The sequence below is a fragment of the Athene cunicularia genome (assembly GCF_003259725.1).
Source record: "Athene cunicularia isolate RWA chromosome 1 unlocalized genomic scaffold, athCun1 chr1_part1, whole genome shotgun sequence".
In the NCBI taxonomy this organism is placed as follows: domain Eukaryota; kingdom Metazoa; phylum Chordata; class Aves; order Strigiformes; family Strigidae; genus Athene; species Athene cunicularia.
In genome coordinates this window covers 77,604,443-77,626,442 of record NW_020799091.1, presented here as the reverse complement: position 1 = coordinate 77,626,442, position 22,000 = coordinate 77,604,443, and the positions used below count along the sequence as shown (strand labels likewise).

General features: G+C 39.9%; 1 protein-coding gene across 6 annotated transcripts in view; it reads right to left on the bottom strand.

Moving 5' to 3' along the window:
* Window positions 1–2,507: 2,507 nt before the first annotated feature.
* Window positions 2,508–22,000, bottom strand: part of SHROOM2 (shroom family member 2) — a 78,915-nt gene continuing 59,422 nt past the window's right edge. For all 6 annotated transcript variants that reach the window (XM_026842551.1, XM_026842560.1, XM_026842514.1 and 3 more), the window contains 5 exons: window positions 21,079–21,837; window positions 16,892–17,443; window positions 15,824–16,004; window positions 11,217–11,489; window positions 2,508–5,329 (listed from right to left, as the gene is read on the bottom strand). In XM_026842551.1, coding sequence (XP_026698352.1) covers window positions 5,063–5,329; window positions 11,217–11,489; window positions 15,824–16,004; window positions 16,892–17,443; window positions 21,079–21,837 — 2,032 coding nt within the window. In that variant the 3' untranslated portion in view covers window positions 2,508–5,062. The remainder of the gene's footprint in view (window positions 5,330–11,216; window positions 11,490–15,823; window positions 16,005–16,891; window positions 17,444–21,078; window positions 21,838–22,000) is intronic.

Below are 22,000 nucleotides of genomic sequence, written 5' to 3'. Positions count from 1 at the left end.
CTCTTACGGAAGTTGCTTGGAATGAAGGAAGTCTAGTTGACATTGTTGCAACATAGTGTGTGCTTAAGAAAAGCCTCACTTTCACTAACTTCATTAAAATATATGAATACAGATCTAGAATTCTTGAGTATTCTCACCTGTGACTTGTAGCATGCAGGCTTCATTTAGACACCATGTTGCTGGAGATTTATGTTACTGAAAGTAAGTATGGTTATTCTTCTGTATCTTTCAACACCTTGTACATCCTCAGTTCCACTGTCACAAATCTATTTACTTTAATTAAAATCTCTCCCAAGTTAGGACAGGCAATCACAAATACCAAATAAAAATATTTCAAAAAAAGTTGATGTGTGGTGGGAATGTCATTGTTCTCTAGTGGTGTCATCATATTTTAGGTTAACAACTCACACCTGGCAAGCAGAAGATACACAGAATTCCTTGTCCTGCTTCATCCCAGAAGTGGTGCCAGAAACCACCGCATCAGTAGTCCAGATATTCTCGGTATCCCACCCATGGCAGCAGCCAGCACCAGGCAACGTTTTCAAAAGCAGCAGCAGGCAATAGGTAAGGACAATTGGCAGTTAAATTTCTTGTTAACCTTACCAGTTAGCAGTTTGTTGCACCCAGAAGAGTTTAGAGGAAGTGAGAATTAGATTTATATCAGACTTCATTAACACTGACATGGTTTGGCAGTAGCGGAAGGCATGGCCTAGTTGCAAGGCCATCTCCCCCAGCCAAATTTAGGAGACTGCCAAGATAGAGATATCAAAGCACCTCAAACTGAAGCTGTTGCAAGGATTTTTAAAAAAAATATGCATTTTACTAACCTTGTTCTCAGGAAAGGCTCAACTGCTTTGACTAAAATAAAACTCAGCCTAAGATAAACAACAATCTGCCCACATGGTTACAACCAAGAAAAAGGTACCAAGTGTAGCCCATCTTGAAAAGATGTTTGCCTTGTTTATAGGCGTGCTAATGTAGTCTGAGAGAAATTACCTTCTGCTAATTGAACTGCACTGAATTTCTTTCAATTCAGATTTTCTCCCAAGATGTACTAAATCAACCCACTTCAAATGGAACAACTTTACTCACAGAAACACTATTAAAAAGTTAGGTAGGGAGAAAGAAACCCAGGATTCCAGAGGTGAGGCATGGGTAACCCATCCTACAGTTTGTAGATTGTTATGATTAGTTAAGTTACAGACTGGAACTGCAGTAAGTGAATGTGGTGCCCAATTTACCACTGCTGACAACTTACAATATATAGTCCAGTACTTTAAAGTTGTAATTATTATTTGTTATAATATCTACTTTGTGGGCAGGTTCCGTCCAAGTATGTGGAAAAAACAATTTATACCCTAAAAACACCCTACAACTGAAAAGCCCTTAATTAGAACAAACCTATGAATTTCTGCAATGAATGACTGGACACCATTAAAATAGGAGTTACTGTTCTAATGTGCACCCATCATAAGGCCTTGCTAGCTAGTGGATTGCCAACAGATTACTTCAGCTTTAAAAACTGAAACAATTAAGTACACCAAAATTAACCAATAGAATGTGATTAGGAATTAAAACTGAAATGGTGACTCCTTTGAAATCTGAGGGTCTCAAATACCCCAAAGCAGAAAATCAAGAGCCTAATTTCAGTTTAAAGAAAAGCATTTTTTTTTTCCAGTTCAAACAGTACACAAATACTAGACTGTTATTCCCCTATAGCTGCCACTCTGGATTATACTAAGTGCCCAGGAAACCAGGCATAAAGAGGTGGGCCTATGTACATGCAGAGGGAGAGAAGGGTGAAAAGCATCATTAGAAGTTTAGAAAAATCCTACAAATACCCAAGTATTTTCCCTTCTCTAACTTCCTTTTCTCACATAGTTTCTACGATAAAGACCTTGCCAGGTAATTATTTCCAGGATGATTTATGAAGCTATAAAACATAATCTTTGGTCACCTCTACTACAAATCTGCGCAGACTTGACAGTGTTTCCCAATAAGGCAGAAGTTTCTGCAGTTAATCTGAGAACTCCCATTAAATTGAAATGAAACAGTTTCTAAGGAAGTCTGTTAGAGATGGAGAGTTCTCAGTGATCTGTTCTTGCAAAAAACCTTGAGAACCACTGACTTTAGGTATTTCCATATGAAGTATCATTCTAAACACAGGATGAAGCCAAAACAGTGTAATTGCCCAAGCAGAAAAATCTTAACTCCTTCTCTCGTATATACTCTGTTAAATTGTGAGAGACTGGACTTATTTTATCCACCTCGTAACACATCTCTCTTTCTGTTCTCTGGTACTGACACACTTAAAATACTGCATAGACGTGAACACATTTCTGGTACTTACACTGGGAACTTGACAGTGATCAGTTAGTCAACATGTTAAATAATCTGTGAAAAATCAGCAAGCTACTTCAGACCATACCATGGGCACCACGAGGTGGCTAACACTGCACAGCAAAACGGTAGGCTTTGACAGTTAAAACTGCACACAAAACTAACTCTACATTGAAATATACAGTTTATTTTCTCAAAGTCAAGCAATACCATTTGTCAGTAGGTAAGTGTTAAGTGTCAGGCAGGAAAACTGTACATTTTAACTCTGGGCTGCAGGATCCAAACAGTTGGAGAAACATAGTGGAAATCTTTCACTATACAAAGAGATCTAGAATTGAGAACAACGTAGGGTGAAGAAACAGCCATCCCCAGGATGCCAAAGGCAAAACAGTAGCACCAGATTTTTTTCAAAAAGCAACAGTATAGCTATTTACAGATTTACATATAACATTGGGAGGCAACCATCTTCAGGTTTCCAGCATGAAAGACTTTCAACAGTTTTAAAAAAGGAAAGGAGAGAATGGTGTCTACACAACTGTTCTGTGAAAGGAATAATATATATATAGCATTCACAATATTGCTACCTTTTATCAGAAAGATCTAAATCAAAGTACTGTATACAAACACATTGTAATTATATTATTATTATTCACATTTCACATACACATTTCAGAGTAACCACAATATGTAATTTTTTTAAAATGCCACAGATAAAACAATGCACACTTTTCTCCAAGCTAAAAGACAAGCATAATTTATTTGGGAATCAGTTAGTTTTGGGTTTGTTACGGTTAAGGGATAACTTTAAGGACAAAGGGATCACTTGTCCTAGGAACATAGCAGCATATAACTGTGAGATGCCAGACAACTACATTTTTTGAACTAGGAGGAAGAAACGAAGGTCAGCTGTAGGTCTCATAAAGTGGTAGCTCCATTCGACCCCAACTGACACACAACATAATTGCATTAAAGATTTGGTCCAGGTATACAAAGTAGTGCACTATAAGAGGGGTCCTTTTAATGTTTGCACTTGTCTGTAAAGGAACTGGTTCCAGAAGATCTTTGCTCCCCAGTTCCCCAACTTGCAAGGAATCTGCTGATCAACACCTCTCCGGTTCTCTCCTCGCATAAGAGAGGATTCAGGTAAGAAAGACAGAAGACTTTTTGTAAACGCTGCCACTGCAGGAATGAATAGTGGAAAGAATTCTTTACTCTCTCTTTTCAATACCTAAGTACTTGTATGTTCAACCTGCTGAGCTACAGACAGACATTCACATCAGCTTTGAAAAAGAATTCTTGTTGGGCAACCAGTTTGTCTATGGAGAGATAAATATTTTCCGTACTACAATGTAAATGGCATATACACAAAGTCATCCAAGACTTTCCTTTGTCCACAGAACTTTATCTTAAAATAGAACTTGACATTTAGATGCTACAGAATTTCTCTGTAGGCATCTGAGCAAGTCAGTGTAACCTATTGCTGTGCTAAAACATGAGTTAGCGCCTCTTTTTAGAACTACTAGAAATCCTCTAAGTTTCAATGGCAGTATTATGAGAACACAACCAGTAATCTGGTACTGTGAACTAGCATCCTCTCATTTATCATTGTGCAATGGAAAAAACAAACCAATCCCACTTACGCTCACAGTTACAAAGGAGAGTTGCTCCGAGTAATGGATAGTATTTACATGGCAGAAAGTGTTTATATTGCATTTGGTAGTCTGAGAAAGTGGAAAAAATGAACAGCATTATGTAGGTCAACTTCAGTATAACTTAACATCACAATGTTGAGCAATCAGAAGACAAATAGAAGCAGTGTCCTTAGCCTACATTTATTTTCATAAAGTGTAGCGGGTTTGGGGGAAGAAGAATAAAAACATGCATAAAAAGTACATGAAACAGCAAATGAGCCTTCTAAATAATTTAAATGAGAAATGTTTTGAACAAAATCAGCACAGTACTGTTTCTTAAATCTAGTACAACTTGATAACGAAAATCACTTGCATTGCAGTAAGAGGGTGTACAAATGTCTTGCAAAATAATTTTCAAAAAAGTCTTCAGCAAGGTAGCTATTAGGTGATTTGCAAGCTGGTTTAAGAAGTGTTTAACTGAGGCTGATTTTAAAGTTATTTTCTACAAGGGGAAAGTGCCATCCTATATACAATATTACAAAAAAGTGTCTGATGCCACAGGATCAGAGTGACACTACATTTCAGCAATCTGAATATATTAGCTATAAGATGCACGCTTCCCCTATTTAATGTGTCTTAAAAAAAAAATAAAAAGCCACTAAATTTAGAGCTTCTAAATTTGTGTGCATTCATAAATTGCTGTTGGTTTCCCAGCAGTCTGTACAGCATCTGAACATAAAGTATACAACCTAAGCTAAAAAACATTGTGTTTGCATGCACAACTGCCACAGACTTCCAACTTACTGAGCAGAAAGGTTAAGAGTCTGTCCTTTCCAGTGGAGTTTTCTGTAAGTTAAGCAATGAGAAACAGCTGTAGAGTCCAGCAATAAAAATGTGTTCTAAAAAATTAAATACATCATCCTAAAAAATGAAAGAGAGCATTATTGCTGTTGTGAGAGCTATTTTTCTCTTGTGCACTTATTTCTCTACTGGACACTCAGACAAGCCAAGGTACTCATTTGTATACTTGGAAACTCCCCTATCCCTTCCTTCCTGCCCATTTTTCACATCCTTGGTCAAACTCAGTCCTCTTATTTGAGCCGTTCAGGTTGGAGGCTATCAGTCAGACACTTCAGTTGCTCTTCCCCCAGCTTGATCTTGTCCTCAAGTTCTCGCTGCTCAATGATGAGGGCTGACTTCATTTTCACAAAGTGCTCATAGTCTGCTAAGTTCTCCTCGCTCAAGTAGTTTGCCAAAATGTCAAAGACAATGCGCTCTCGACGATCCAGGTTTTCCTTCAGTTCCTTTGCATCTTCGTGTTGCTGGGTCAACAGCTTTTGCTTCTCTACCAATGTCCGCTTAGGAAGAAAAAAAAACAGTTAAAAATTCACTGGGTTCCCCAGGTTGGGACAACAGCTTCAGTGTTTAAGTCTTAAGTCTGTTTCATCTGCAAAGACAACGACTTTTCTGAATACTTGGAGAGGTGGAATAAGATTGCTCCTTAAAGTTTATTTTAATAAAATGCATTAACATAAAGGAAAAAAATGTAGTGAATCAATGAAAGATGCACCATTAATTTCTATTGGCCTCAATAGCAAGAACTTCAAAGACTACTATTTAATAGTTCAAAATAGTAATATAAAATACAGTTGCCTTTGAGAAGCATCCAAGTTCTCCAAATTAAGATTTCACTCAGCAACATCTTACATCTTCAATACACTGCATTGAACTTCCATACTGGACAGCTGTGATTAGAGAACCCAGAAACAGACTAATTAACAGGGTGATTTGTTCTTATGCAGCTCCCAACACTGTGATATTTTGCAATTCTGCTGCAATCCTCATGGCTTCTCCATGAGATGTGAAGTCATGTGGTCTTGACATGAGCAAGAGCTAGGGCAGGACAACAGGAGGGAAGAAAAAAACCAAAAAAAGCATTATCTTCCCAAAAGGGCTCTAAGCTTTCTGCCCTCACAGGAGACTAAACAGGAAAAAGGGAGGTTGAATGGAGAAACACACAAAGAAAGAGGACAGGAGCTATATTGCATTCATACCTATGTACAAGCATGAAGGGTGAGGTACATCTCATCCAACTTCATCCATCTACATAGTAGACAGCCACACCTGAATCACTCAGCTATATACTACATCACTAGTATACTGAAAGAAACAGGAGCATTATTAATCTGACCCATTTCAGATGTCAGCCTGGGAGTGATTGCCTTTTTCCAGCAACAAAGTATGGCTGGCCTACACTGTTGTCAACATTTCTTGTACAGACTCCTGAACTTAATTAAAAAGTGCCCCTAAGAAGTACCACTCCATAACTTTTAGCTTTGCTTCAGAGATTAATTTTCTTTGAGAACCTATCTCTTCAAATAAACCACAGTCTGTTCAAGTAAATGTGCCCATTTTCATTTGGACTGTATGTTAGCACACATGCTATAATAAGTCTAAAGGATTTACAGAGAAGTGTTTTTGTAGACTACAAAATAGAGTCTTTTCAAGACGGAAGTATGAGACAAAGGGGGATACAGACTAGCAAGCTTTAATAGACTTATCTGTCAGAGTTGCACACATATCCTGTGCTGCCTCATTTTCTATAGACAGCACAAATCTCAAGAGGGTGAAACGCTTTCAGATTTGTGCTCTCAATGTACTTAAAATACACAGCCTAGATTAACTCAGGATTCAAGACAGCTATGGAAGACAAGTCACAGAAATCACACATTATTAGAAAAATCACAGTTTAATCTTCCTTTGAGTTTATGCCAGAGAAAAAAAAAATCCCACTGCAACTTGCTAACAGAACTTTCTGCTGCAAAGAGATGGAAGCAGTGTTCTCCTAAATTCATCAAGTTGACTAGCAGCCAAGCCCAAACTCAGGAGTGTAGCTAGACTGCTCCCCAGGGCAGCCTTGCAGCTTGTGTGTACAATGAACAGCAGCAGCAGAATTAGACAAAATTTGGTGAACACAAGAGGGCATATATCAGCCAGCTGGCAGCTCAGTTGTAGAGTTACCCATCTAACTTTGGGATGAAATAAGCTATATTTTCAAGTAATTTGCTATCATTGTCAACAGACCCAAGAAAATCAAATGTTTAGTCCTTCATAACAATTCAGTTGTATGGTTTCTTCTTACCAAAGCCTATGGCATGACTTTTAGATGAACATGGGTAACCTGACAGTTTGAGGAAAGTAAACACTACTTTTGTTATGAAATTTGCATGACACCTTAGTACCTCTGCCTTTGTTGAGGCTCAGGGAATACCTAAGAGAAGTGGGATGCAGAAAGAAAGAATGCAAATGAGATACCTCTTGAATTTGCTTTTACCTCTGTCAAAGATGACTGACATCAGAAAGCCCATTTTGAAGGGCAAAGTGAAACACTGTAGCAGGCTCAAGATACCATTCTTGAGGACGTTCTTTGAGCAATGGGTAAATGGCTCACCAGGCTTAAAGGCATAAATGGTGTCAAATAGTTTCATCTGACCATCTTCAACCAACCAAAGCCAAGCAGAGTGCAGAGGGGTTTTTGCAGTTAGCATTCCTCTGAAGCCCCAGCCAAACACAGGCCATCTGAAGCTCCTCTGATCGAACAATATTTGGCTCTTTCTATTGAGTCTTTCTCAAAAATTCTTTGCTGTTTTGAACCACAGCCATATGAAAAGGAACTTCCTCCATGTATGTGACTTCCCAGAATTCAGTTCCTAAACTACTACCCCTGCTACCTGTCCCTAGTCTTTCAATAACAGGTCTTGTGGGTCTAGGCACCTGATTACATCTGTGGACAACTGGTTCAGTGCTTTAGGTTTCTAGATTTCTCAACACACTCTGGCTTTGATTGATAAGTAATGAGAAGACACTGGTCTCACTGTGTTGAAGGTATGTTGGTGAAAAAAATAGTAGGGAAAATGTGGGCCCTCTCTGGAAGGAAATGGGACATCTGGTTACTCAAAATATTGAGAAGGCCAAGGTACTCAATGACTTTTTTTCCTCAGTCTTCCCTGGCAAGTGCTACAATACCACTGCCCAAGATGCAGATGGCAAAGGCAGAGACTGGGAGAAGGAAGCACCAGCCAGTGCAGGAGATGATCAGGTTTAAAACCATCTAAGGAACCTGAAGGCTCACAATTCCATGCGACCTGATGAGATGCATCTGTGGATTCTGAAGAAACTGGCAGATGAAGTGGCTAAGCCACTCCCCATCATATTTGAAAAGTCATGGCAGTCTGGTGATGGTTGTGCTCAAAGAGTTGTGGTCAACAGCTCCATGTCTGAGTAGAGAGCACTGATGAGTGGTGTTCCTCAGGAGTCAGTATGGGGACCAGTCCTGTTTAACATCTTTGTTGGTGACATGGACAGTGGGACTGAGTGCACCCTCAGCAAGTTTTCCAACAACAGCAAGATGTGTGGTGCTGTCAACATGCTGGAGGGAAGAGATGACATCCAGAAGGACCTTGACAGGCTTGAGAAGTGGGCCCGTGTGATCTTCATAAAGTTCAACAAGGCCACGTGCAAGGTCCTGCACATGGGTTGAGGCAATCCCAAGCACAAATACAGGCTGGGCAATGAGTGGATTGAGAGCAGCCCTGAGGAGAAGGACTTGCAGGTATTTGTAGATGGAAAACCGACTGTGAGTCATCAGTGTGCACTTGCAGCCCAGAAAGCCAACTGTATCCTCGGCTGGATCAAGAGAAGTGTGGCCAGCAGGTTGAGGGAGGTGATTCTTCCCCTCTACTCTGCTTTCCTAAGACCTCACCTGGAGTTCTGTGTCCAGCTCTGGGGCCCCCAACATAAGAAGGACACAGACCTGCTCAGGAGAGTCCAGAGGAGGGCAATGAAGATGATCAGAGGGCTGAACCACCTTCCCTGTGAGGACAGGCTGAGAAAGTTGGCATTGTTCAGCCTGGAGAAGAGAAGGCTCCAGGGACACCTTACAGCAGCCTTCCAGCACTTAAAGGGGGCCTACAGGAAAGATGGAGAGGGACTCTTTATCAGGGAATGTAGTGACAGGACAAGGGGTAGTGTTTTTAAACTGAAAGAAGGAAGATTTATATTAGATATAATTAAGGAATTTTTTATGGTGAGTGTCGTGAGGCACTGGAACAGGTTGCCCAGAGAAGCTGTGGCTGTCCCCTCCCTGGCAGTGTTCAAGGCCAGGTTGGACGGGGCTTTGAGCATCCTGGTCTAGTGGAAGGTGTCCCTGCCCATGGCAGATGTCCCTTCCAACCCAAACCATTCTATGAATCTATGAATGAAGAGGCTGGTAGCTATTTCAGATGAAGCTGCTTTCAGAAGCCAGAGTTGAAATAACTGATAGTGTTCCTTGTGGCTAGAGACCTATGACAGAGCATCTATTAGTCAGAATATTAATTCAGCAGTGATTATTTGCCTGCTGACAGACTGTTTGTTTAGAAAGTCTGCTGAGCTGTTGGTGGTTCCTAGAAAGTGGAAAACTATGAGAGATGAGAGTAATGTTTCCTAGACAACATCACCTTCACCAAAAAAAAAAATCAGTGATCACTAGGGAGATGATCCCCAGGGATGGAAGTAATCTCCCATGTTTTGGTTATATGGTACATAGCAGTACACCAAATATGATCATGTGACCTACAAAATACCAAAGGGCAACCAAAAAAGTCACATACACCAATCTAAATTCAAAGAAATGCATGTGTAACCCTACATGCATCGTATCTGTAGTCGAAGTACCTGGGGATGATCCATCTGAGAATTTATTTCTGATGTTACTATGGCAAGACTGGTGTCAGTGCATGAGAAGATAAGTGGGGATTAAAATATGCTAGGGTTTGGATTTCGGTCAGACTAAGTGACAGCAGAGCACACAGACAATTTCTGACTGGCCTTACTACACCACCTACCCACCTTCTTCCTTTTCCGCACCTAGCCAATAAGGCATTTTTAATCACAGCACACAAACTGTGTTTCCTATATGCTCATATCATCCAGCAGCTTCTTTCCCCAGCACACACTTCTACCTTTGAGCCCATTAGGCAACTGTAACCACATTTAGAAAAAAAGAAGTCTAAAGTTGTATTAAGTTTCTTTACGTTTCAGAAGCTTTGATCTGCCCTCTAATAAGCTGTCAAATACCTTCCCTTCACCTCAGTCAGAGAGGGGTCTGGACAGCCATTAAACAAGTATGTTTGGCAGCAGCTAGAGCCAAACACCAAAAACACAGCTTCAGACTAGTCCCAGCATTTACTGGTTCTTAATGGTGAAACATCGGAGCATGATGAAGAAACACAACATGAATCCACAGCCTGTGGAAAAAATTCTGTTACAACACATAGGTGAACTGCTGGCACTTCAGTCCACAGGTACAAGCCAAAAATCCCACTTCACATTCGTTTACCTGTAGAAGATAAACTCACTTGACACATCCCCACACCCCTACTTTCTGTATTTATTTTAGCCTTTACATTTCATACATGTCTACATCTCGCCTTCAGTGCATATCTATATCGCTACACATCTCTTTCCCAGCCTGATGGGATTTGGAGCTAAATAAAGTGCTGGCAGCAGAGGTGGGATCCAAAAGGTAAGAGCACCTTGAACACTTCCTGAAAATTTCACATCTGCTGGGATTCCTCCACATCACTACAGGCCTATTCTGCTTGGGTAAAACATCTTTTCTATTGAAAAATTCTTTTTCCAATGCCTCCCTCCTGCCACCCCTGCCTCTGCCCCCCACCTTTTTTTTTTTTTAAGACTTGTTCTTCTGTCATTTCTGGCTCTTGTTCCTTGCTGGGCACTATGAAGGAAACTGTAGTAAAAGAAAAACATTTTCTTTGTAACAACCTTACAGATTTTTATCAAGATCCTTGCTGAATATAAAGAAGTCAATAAACTTTCTGTATTACAGCACCAAGTAACACTCCTCTTCCCATCCTGAATTGTTAGAATAATTTTGTTTGCCTCCTTTTTATGCTCTTATCAGTAGTTCCCCTCTTCCTCTAAACTTTTGCTAAGAAGTCTGTTTTCTAGTATATTGTACTCCAAAACACCACTTTTTCTCAGCAAGCCAACTGTAGTTTTAGTATTCCAAGCAAAAGCAAGGCAAAGAGAAAAGTTTTAGGAAATCTAAAGAAAATGGCATTATGAGATTTATCCACTCACTATCCCTTATCTTGAGGTATGCAATTTAGATAAACAAAACCAAGCAAAAAACCCCACACCAGGTGTACTAAATGCAATGATATTATTAATGGCCTTTCTCACCCGTTCTTCCGGAGAGGTGTTTTCATCCAGGTTATTAAGAGCATTTTCTACCCGGGCCAGACGACCTGATAGGGACAGCAGGAGGTTCACCACTTTGTCAAGGTCGCCGATAAACATCTTGAATTTGTCGAACTCATTTGGTTTGCAGACTTCTTTCACAATGGCCTCTACCTCCTCTCCCAGTATATTGTTTGCTTGGATGTCTTCCAGAAGTGTCTCCCGTGCTTCCCTCAGCACCTGCAGCTTCCTACTAATGCTGTCAATAAGTTCTTGCTGTGGAAAGTAAAGGGGATGAGAACTTATTAGCACTTCTGCATTTTTCCCCACTTCTGAAAGTCATGTTGGAAATCCAGCATTTTATTATGTTGAAACTCCCATGTGGCTTTGACAATGAGTGCATTACAAATAAATATATGTCTAAATATGTGTCTAAGGTCTACAGCTCTGGATTCAAAGGTTGAGAATGTAGGTCTGTGATGCTCTGCTTGAGACCTGTGTTGAAGCAATTTGCCTTTGTGGCAAAAGATGAAGGACTTCCACCCTCCCAGCAAGCATTCCTGCTTCTTCTTTGAACAGCCTAAGAGTGTGCTATGGAATGGCATAAAGTACAGTGCATCCTTTTCTCTCTAAATATCAGGTTCATACTACTTTTCTGAAGAGCTACACTTAGTACCAGGAAAAAAATCCCATGTTTTCCACATGACACAGTTAAAACTAGGGCACTGTCTAGCTTTTTCTTCCTTTCTGCATAATATTAGCATCCCTCCAATATCACTCTTTCCACTCTCAAAAAATCTTACAATAACTGTGCCTTACAACATTTCTGTAGGGAAATCACAATCCCTGTGGCACAGGACAGTGAACAAAATCTACTCCTATGCTGTACAAACCAGCTCTGTGCGAAGCTGTGTGAAGTAGCTCTGCCAAAGGACCAAACCAGCATCCTATGCCAGCAGAAGATACCACCTCATCTGCAGTTTGTCAGGGCTTCTTTATAATCCCACACTGCCTGAGATGCACATGCCCTGGTTTAGAAAAAGTATGTCAGGTGCATCACCAGCAGAGCCAGACCAAGGACCCAGATCTCCTCCCTCAGTGACCTGTGTTCCATCTGTGCTGCCCAGCTACCTCCCTGTGTTTGGGCAAGAGGTTTTGTTTCTTACGTGTTCATTAGCTTTTAGTTGTGCACAAGGGGTGGAAGTCAGTTCAGCTAGTCAGTCATTTACCCTAACATGAGATGAATCATACCCTAAAAATGCCTCATTCATTTAAATGCAGATGCCTATTTAGTATTCAGCTAATTTCAGGTATGAAAAATTCCCAAAGCATTCTCTAAACACACACACACACCTCAGAGTAATTTCTAAAAGAAGATTACATCCTCTAAAATAATTATTTCATAATACTGCTTCCTTTTCTTTTTTTTTTTTTAATTACTCATGACATTCTCTAGAAACTTTGCTTTCTAAATGCAAATCTGATTACAAGCCTTCATGATTACTGAGAAAGACACTGATAGCAGCTACTGCTCTCGCTCAGATGCCACCGAACAGTGACTGCCAATTTATTTTGGGAACAATAAAAAAGTCTCCCATCTTAACAGAAAGCAACTACACCCTGAAAATTTAACAGCCTCTTTGAAAGTAGAAATTCAACACATGGATTACCCGTGCTGGTTTTCTCCTTTTTGATTTAATATACTCAGGCCAGGTTAATCTGGATTTGGGTTATCTGTTAGTCTGGGTGCCCAAAAGATTAAGGTAGTAAGCAGTTCTACAGATGCCTGCTTTACTGACTGATTAATCTGCAGGATTTGATTTTTTTTCCCCTTCTCTCAATGCAAATAAATGCAGTTTGATTTGGATTATGTAGGTCACGGTGCTATGCTCTCATTTCTCTTAGATGACATGCACATGCACAACACTGCTGTTTTACCATCCAAAACACAACAGGATACTGCTGTGCTCTATGTTAGTCTTGAGTTTTTAGCTTCTGCAGCTGTGCTGCTACTTCCTCTAATGAAAAAAAGCCTTATGTATGCACAATGTTTACCACGCTGGTATCCTATTTAGATGTCTCTAAAAGGCTGCTTTTGCAGGTGAGGAGGCCATTAAGTACTTGTCTCTCTTTAAGACTGCCCTATCTATTAAGAATTAGATTGTGATTACTGATTGCTTCCTACCCCGATGAAGCAGCCTTCAAATGCAGCAAATGTGGGCTCACTACATGCTTTTGTTAACCAGCAGAAAATCTGTATTACGTTTGGTATCCACTGAGCTAGAAGAGTTCCAATCACACCTTGAAACAGGCAGATGAATAATTTATAGCTATGAATTCTATAGCAGTAAACAAGAAACCAATAAAACCTCAAATTTCTCCAGCAATTCTTGCTGATCTGACCAGCAACACAGCAAGTAGCTCAGCAAAGTGCTGCTCAGGTGGTTCACTGCTTGGTTTGCTTTGCATAAATTACTCCGATCTCAGCTCACCACTCCATTTCACATCAAGTTCAGGTCTAAAAGCAGAAGAAACTTAGAGTTCTTCAGTTATTTTTACACTCTTGGGTAGCTGCTGAAACTTTTCTAAAGGCAAAGGGGACACTTCCTAATCAGCCACATACAGATTTTTTCCTTACTACAAAACCACTCTTGTAGTATCTTCAACATTGGTTTGGTATTTTATAATTGCGGTAAACCTTCATTAAACTCAGTACACAAGACACATACATTCCATTCCTGCTAGCTGAGAATACATGGATTGTCTCAAATTAAAAAAAAAAAAAAAAAAAAAAAAGACTCTATATGAAATTCCTATACTTATTTCAAAATTTAAAAAGCACCACACATTTCTGGTTTGCAGAGCAGAGAATGACAAATATTACAATCATTCCACAGCGGACTGCAATTAAGATATCTCGTAACAGAACTGACCATTTTCTAGGAATCAAGGAACAGGTTCTGGGCGTATGCCTCCTCTAAAATAATTGACATCATAAAGTGTGCTATTAAAGTGTTCAGTTCCTTAATGATCCTTGTTAAACTGTTGCCAAATATGTGAAGCTGGGCCAAGTTATATATTCTGGCTGTTTTATAAAGACGCCTTGACCCACTTACGAGTTTTATATGTTTTCTGACAAGATCCAAGATGAAAGCCCACTGAACTGAGTGCTCGCATCCTACCACATCTGGAGGAGCAGGGAGAGAAGCAAGCAGCTCTGTGTGCGTGGCTACAACAGTATGTATATTCTGAGAAGAAGATGGGGGATCTCTGCTAAAAGCTCTTAATGAAATACTTCTTATCTCATATGATTAGTGGTGTATGCTGGAGCTGGGGGAATGGAGGGAGGAGTATGTAAAGGGTGAACATGACTTTCCTGTTAACAGATACCAACACAAATAAATGGCAATTTTGCTTATCAAAATTTTAGTATTTAGTTTGTGGGCAAACAATAAAGGTTTAATTTTAACACCCCCTCCATACATATAATCCATAATTAATGAGAAGGAAACTAATTCTAGCAAAAATGATGAATGTGACCGTCACGTGTGGCACCAGATAAAACCAAATTATTCAAAATGCAGTGGAATCCTTAATTTGTCTAAGTAGTACAGCTGTTGGTTTCAGTGACTATCTGGATAGAGGGTAAGGGCAACTCTAGCGCTGCAACGACCCAAAGCCCCCGGCAGTGCATGCTGTACTGCACTGTGATGTAGTGGGGGCAGAGGGAGGGAGGGAAGGTTGAGGGGGATTAAAAAACACCAGAGTGGTAACAGAAAACACTACAGCTCCTTCAAATGAAGTGGCATCTTAGTGACTAAATATATTCCTAATATTTAACTAAAAGACATTTATTCGGGACTGAATTACCAAATGCACCCTGGCAGCTGATTATTAAGCAGAGAGCTGACTTTAACAGAAAAGATTTGCATACCTCTGCATTACTGGCTTAGGTAAAGAGTTGAACTACATCACTTTAATTGATCAAACAGACCATTTCCTCTAGCTTAACCATACTAGGAACTATGATTAAAATATTTTGTGCCAAATCACTAATGAGATGAGTGTGATGATTTTAACATAGAACATTTTCTCAAACCACAGGTGTCATTATATCACCAATTTAATATCTTTATAATTAAATACCTTTATAAATGATATTTATTGATACCATTTAATACCATTATGTTGACCTCTGATCAGAAATAAAACACTGAAGGATGGGGATGAACAAGACTGGAGAAGACTGCCTCCCTTGTGATGAGTAACTTCCACTGAATCCACCAAGCCAATTAGCTATCTCCCAAATAATTTTTCAAATGGAAAATAGTATTTGAAAATAACCTCCCTAAAACTTCTTCCCTTTGGACCTTCCAAGCCATTCATTGAGCTGTAAAAAGCACCTAATATAAAATTTCTAAATTCACAGTTGGATATTTAATGCTGCCCCCCCTGTGCCCCCCTGAAACCAAACACCCCAAGCTGATTTTCCAAGTGATCCCCAACATCTAGAAGGCCTTTTATTTAGGAGTGTTTGCTTAGCAAATTCACAGTTAATGAAATGCATGCAAACAAGATCCTTCTATTACACTATCAGAAATGACTTTTACCTTCTTTTCTGACAAGTCATGATCCAGCTCATCTTCAGAATCATCCTCGCTTTGCTGCTGTTGCTGCTGCTCCTGCATGTCCTTCATTTTAATCAGCAGCTCTGCCTTTGGTGCAGATGTGCTGTAGTAAGTGGAATTGGTTGTCAGGGAGATGGCAGACGGCACGCTCTGCTCCTCTTTCCTAGTCAAAAGTCAAAACTTTCATTAACTGCCTTGACACCCTAATCACCGAAAAGAAAGGACAATCTTTTAGAGTCATCATTTCACTAAGTAAGCAGGGGGTTCAACAGAAAGCCATTACCTTTGTAAATAGGGTAAATAAATACTGGTTGTAAAAAAAAATTGTATGAATTCAGTACATGCCCACCAAAAGCTAAAGCTGAAATAGTGCAGAAGACCTCTCACCATTACAATGAGCAAAACAGGCCTAAGATACCTCATCTGGAAACAAAATGTAAAGTTACATTTTATTACATAGTACAAAGACCTCAGTGCCATAGAGGGTATCCTTTCAGACTACCAAATGTGAGATACCACAATGTAAGTACTTATCTTTTTGGTTATGGAATTAGACATGAACTTCTCAAGAAGGCTAAAACTTATTTTGATAATTCATAACAAGAAAATTACATGTATGTAATTTAATGGAATTTAAATCTTTGTTCTCATTCACTTCCAGGAAACATCTCATACTCACTTCAAGTTGTCTTTGTAAATTTTCATTACATAAAAAAGGCCAAAATATCGTTCCTTCTCTATCCAGTTACTAGACTGGATAAAATATTTAACCACTATGAAATGGGAGAAGTTAATTATTCCTTAAGTTCTCACACAAATAGTTTTCAAACAGGTCTTGGGAAACTTTTCATATTGTGTAACACTGTTCTTTTTCTGTCATTAATGGCACTGAGGCAGCATTATGCTTGACTACTATTCTAACAGAAAAGTCTTAGAAAAGCCTCAAACCTCAACAGTAGGAAGAGCCTCACTTTCAGCCCCCTCCAAAAACTGACACACTTGAGATAGCAGCGAACAAGGAACCACTGGCCTACAGAAAGTAATACTCACTTCTCTTCTGAAATTTTTGGAGAAGGAACTTTTGGCAGAAGTTTCCTGCGTTGCTGAGCTTCTTCTAGGAGGTGTTCATCTTTAGGGAATATACCAACCATCAGATCCATTGTTGTTTTTATTTTCACATTAGGATCTAGTATGTCTGCTAGAGATTTATCTCTTCCCACAATCTCTCTGGCTAGTTCCTCTGACTTCCAGTCTTCAAAGGTCTTCTCTTTGGCCTTTACATAGCTGACTGCTGGTGTGGCAGCACTGCTATCCTTCAAGTTGCTCCCTGGTTCTTCAGCTGGTTGAGGGTCAGCTAGTTTGGTTCTGGCTTCTGGCTCCGGCTCTATACCTTGCCTGGTGTATGCACAGAATCGTGAATAGGATTGCTCAGAAGTGCTGAGTGTTTTAATTTGGTCCTTTTCCAAACCACTGGGTAAAGCAGGTGGCTCCATAGTACTGACAAGACTTTGCCGACTCTCCTTTTCTGCGCTGCTCTCAGAATGAACTATCTTGATGGGAACCATTTTCACTGTAGTATTGTTGTCTATAACCCTTTCAATTCTGGAAAATAAGGAAAATTCATCTTTAGAAATGGATGAACCCTACATCTCAATGCTTTTCTGCAAACCAGAGGGGAAGCCCTAATATGAAAAAAGGTAGATAAGAGATCTAGGTAATGGAATGTGCCTTGCACTGTATCTCAAACCCTAAATCTACATGTTTTCTCTTCTGCCTACACATTTTAAATAGTATTAGTCATTTGTAAGTAATCCTAATATCAGCCTTGCACAATACTGATGGTACAGGCCTTCTGTTTGTTTCCATGAATGTGAGGGTCCAATCTCAGCAGCCAGGCCCCAGATTTGAGACAGTGATGCCAAACTGTCTTTTATCCCTTTGTTGCCACACATATGGAGGAAAACACGCCTCAAGCTCAACCTCACTGCCTCACACAGATCCAACAGTGCCTCAGTTTTTGGCCTGACAGGCGGCTTAGATGCCTGGGGACTTTGTGATGCCCTCACATCAATTCCCAGGTCTTCCAAGAGAAGAGACAACAAACCAGATGGAAGCATCCTGCAGGCTAGGCCTTTGCTGAGCTACAAGAATAACAAATAATTACACATGGAAAACCTGGAAATCATTCAAAACTTGAGTACATGATTTAAAAAAGAATAATCTGTATCTGTAAAATTTCACACAAGATACAGAAGTTTAATAAACAGATCTCACTATAGTATCCTAGTTTGCTCTTAAAGAAGAAAAAGTAGCCACTGAAGAGGGTAGCACACAATTCTGATGCTCCTTTTAAGGAAAGCTCATAGCAAAAATTCTGTACTGCATAGCACAAAAGGCCACCTTGGACATTCAGTTAAGGCAAGCTATTTAAAGAGGAGGCTAATTTAAGATTTTTAAATTGGACAATAACATGTTAAATAACATTACTGAAACATCTGTACTGTATGTAAAACCATGTAAGAAACTGAAGTCTAGTTTGGTGGTTTTGAGTTTGCAGAAAGTTTAAAATTATTGTCATAATGTGGGTTTGGAAGCTCTACAGCAAGGAAAGGAACATTGCCTACTAGCTAAAATATCTGTTTTCATCTGGCTAGGTAGCTTGCTGCCTTTCAGATAAGTGAGCAAGACATACTACAGCTCTTTTTCCTCTAAGTGTGGGTGTGTCACTTTCCTTAAAAATAAACATTATTGTGCTGTACTTTTCTTTTGTAGGGAATAGCAAAATCCGACTTTGTATTTTTCAGAAGTTGTATTGTATATTTTAAAGGTATATTTGCTTCTGAATAAATATGCAACATCCCAGTAGGTATTTACTTCCAAGTGCTTTGTGGACATGCTATGGTATACTGATCCAACTTCTGGGGCAGGTTTTCCAGCCCATGCTGAACACCCCTACTACTACCATTCCGTCAGGGTGTTTTCATTCAAGGCAACTGTCATTTTAAAGAGCTCACTCTTGTGTCCACCACTCAGCCCCAGCTCCTTGCCTGCAGACATGGGCAGAGGCCTGCCACTGACCTTTTCTTTTGTTTGTTTTTAAAAAAAGCCCACACCTTTTACACTCCTCCAGACTGAGAAGAGGTACACATTTTCGAATTTGGTGTAATACAAGAAGCATGCATAAGTGTGTGGAGGACAACTGGAAGAAGTGAGATGACTGCAACTCTTCACCTAAAATACCCAGCATCTGTTTTGAGACTCTGAGTACATTCCTCTCAGCTTAGTAAAGGATTTTCTAGATACTTTGGGCAACATCAAGTCAACTGATTTCCATCAGAGCAAAGACAGTTCAAAACCAGGTGCTTCAGAAGTTCTGTTTCTGCAATCACTATCCTCCTGATTTTGGAAGGTTTTCCATTTGTGGAACTGTGGCATCAAATTTTGATCTGCAGCAACTCTGCTTGTGGCCATTATGAAGCTTTACTCCAACCATAAGCACAGTCACTCCTTGACCTGAGTGTCTATTTACTGGCTATCTACTGATGCATTCTTTTCATCTTTATTATTGCTGAACAGTCGTCTTTGGAAATAGTTGGGTTCTGCATACCCCCAATATCTCCCCATACTACATTGTTCTACCTAAAACACTGCAGGAAACCCTGCGCACTCACTCAGTTTATCTTGTTGATGCTGATATCATCAAACATTGGCTGCCCACGGCATGCAAACTGGCGTGTTCAAAAGCTCATATGTAAGGAGCCAACAAAAGTAATAAGCCAAATCTAATTAATTGCATATTAAGATATTGTACTTATATAAAATAAATACCATATAGAAGGTTCAGAGGTATGGCTCACATGTCTTTCCTTTCTTGCCATACATGTTTTATTAAGTAATATAATTATTAATCGAGGACAACACATTGTGCATAAACAAGAGCTGTCTGGGCTTAAGAATTCTGAATGTTAACAAAAGATTTGCAGGGTAAGTGTATTATCATTTAGATATGAGCATATAATTAGGCACACCTCAGTGCTCATTTCAACATTAAAGCTGAGTAAAAAGGAAGGACAAATACAATTAGTTTTTTACACATCCTTAGTATCTATTTATAAAGCAATACATTAAGTAAGTGAAAGCAGTGCATTAAGGAAGTCATTGTCATCTACCTTTGCACATAGATGCTAGGGTTCATGTGACATATTGCACTTTTCATAGTCAACTGTATTATCACTTTTATCACTTTATGTTAAAAACACTGCATGATGAAACGTAATTTTTTTTTCCTCTGGTTACAAGAGGAAAAATATTGAGGCATATTTAGAAAAAAAGTAATTCATGTTTTCTGTGTCATAAGGCACATTGGAAAATGGCATGATTGAGTCTATTTTAACAATCTACATTACAGTAGAGAACAGCTATTACAAACACTTTTGCTCAGAGAAGCAACATCTACATTCATTCAGTTCGGAGGTTTTGTTTTCATTATTTAACCATGAATTACAGTGCTAAAACATCTATGAAAATTATGATTCCTCAGCTTCCTGGAAGAGTTTGTTATCTTGTGAGAGAATAACCTTGTATTATGTTAGCAACATATGACAGATACAGCAATCAATTAATTTCAGTCGGTTTGTCTAATTCTGAGTTTATCTAGCCTGGGAAAGGACTGACATTCTCCTGCTGAATCTTCAGTCCCTCTCAATACAAACACTGCTGCAGACCACCCCCCCCAGATTACCTGGAGTGCCACATTTCATTGTAAAAGCAACATGAAAACAGTCATGATTTGGCAGTGTACCTTACTGCGTGTGCTTTCAAAACAGATGTTCTCACAAAGGATACAGCTTCCCTTCCTGCAACTGCTTTGTCCCCACACTGATTCATATTCATATACAGACTTGGGTGGGGGAAATGACAACAGGGATCTTCTAATTTCACTCAGACTTACAGTGGAAAATCCATTTGAATCCACTCCTTTCGTTTTCTACTAACTACCAGCTATAACACCTGAGCAGCGTCAGTTAACTAAAAGAAACCACAGATCAACTGAAGGACTTTAATGGTACCAACTGGAATTTCACACAAGTCAGGTCTCTTCAGAATGTGCTGGGATATTTCATGCTTAATAAACCCAAAGGATGTGCTCTTAGTAAAGAAAATGAACACTCAAACATAAATAAGGTCTAATGGGGCAAAAAGTGTTAATAAAATAGTGAAGAGGTTACATCTAGTACCTGGCTGGGTTCTCATCCTGTAAGGACACAGGAGGTTTATCAGTGAGCTTCTGTGGTGCAAACTGAGGAGAAGGGGACCTTGATGTCTCCATGCCAGGTTTTTGAAGATATCGATACTTGGAAGATAATACAGACTCCGACCTAAGATGTGTTTTTTCTTCTAAGTGCTGACAAACATTCTCTGTGGATAATGCTTGCTGGAGCTGCTGTGGATTAGCACTCTTCAGTTTTCCATTGAAGGCTGCAGGACTCTGACAGAGAGAGGAATGACTGGCAAATACTTCAGTGGAGCTGGGGGACGAGGATGAAAAGGGCCGGCTGGGTGCTACCTGCAGAGATTCAGAAGAGCTGCCGAGTGATGGTGCAGAATTATCTGGTCGCCTGTATTTATCTCTTTTAGGTGGTGGCGGCCTCTGAGGAACAGGTCCACGCTTCTTGTTCAGCAGTGCTGGCTCTACCCTATGGTTTTCCTCTCCTTTGCCCCAGGAAGGACAGGAGTGGTTCTCGTTCAAAGTCTGTGGCTCTGAGCAGGGGAGATGAGGCAGGCTGCGATCCTTGCTCTTCTCCTTCACGTTTTCCTGAGAGTATCGGTAATCACTAGGCAATGTCCCAGACCTCCCACGGCTCTCGTGAGGCAGAACCGTAGGCTCTCGCGCATGCAAAGGTCTGACAGATGCCTTCCACTTGTGGCTTAAATTCTGGTCCAGCTGATCCCTCTTCTCCTGTGGGTTCTCCCTCAGGGGACCTGTGTCAGCTTGCCTAGAGAGAACAACACATCATTAGTGTGCTGCTGATTTATCTCCTTCGGCGCAAGGCCACCGCACTGATCCAGGAAGCTTGAACACCAAGATCACATTCAACATTTAATACCAACTCCTCCAATCTATGGTAACTGTACAGGCACACACAAGGTGCCTAATCT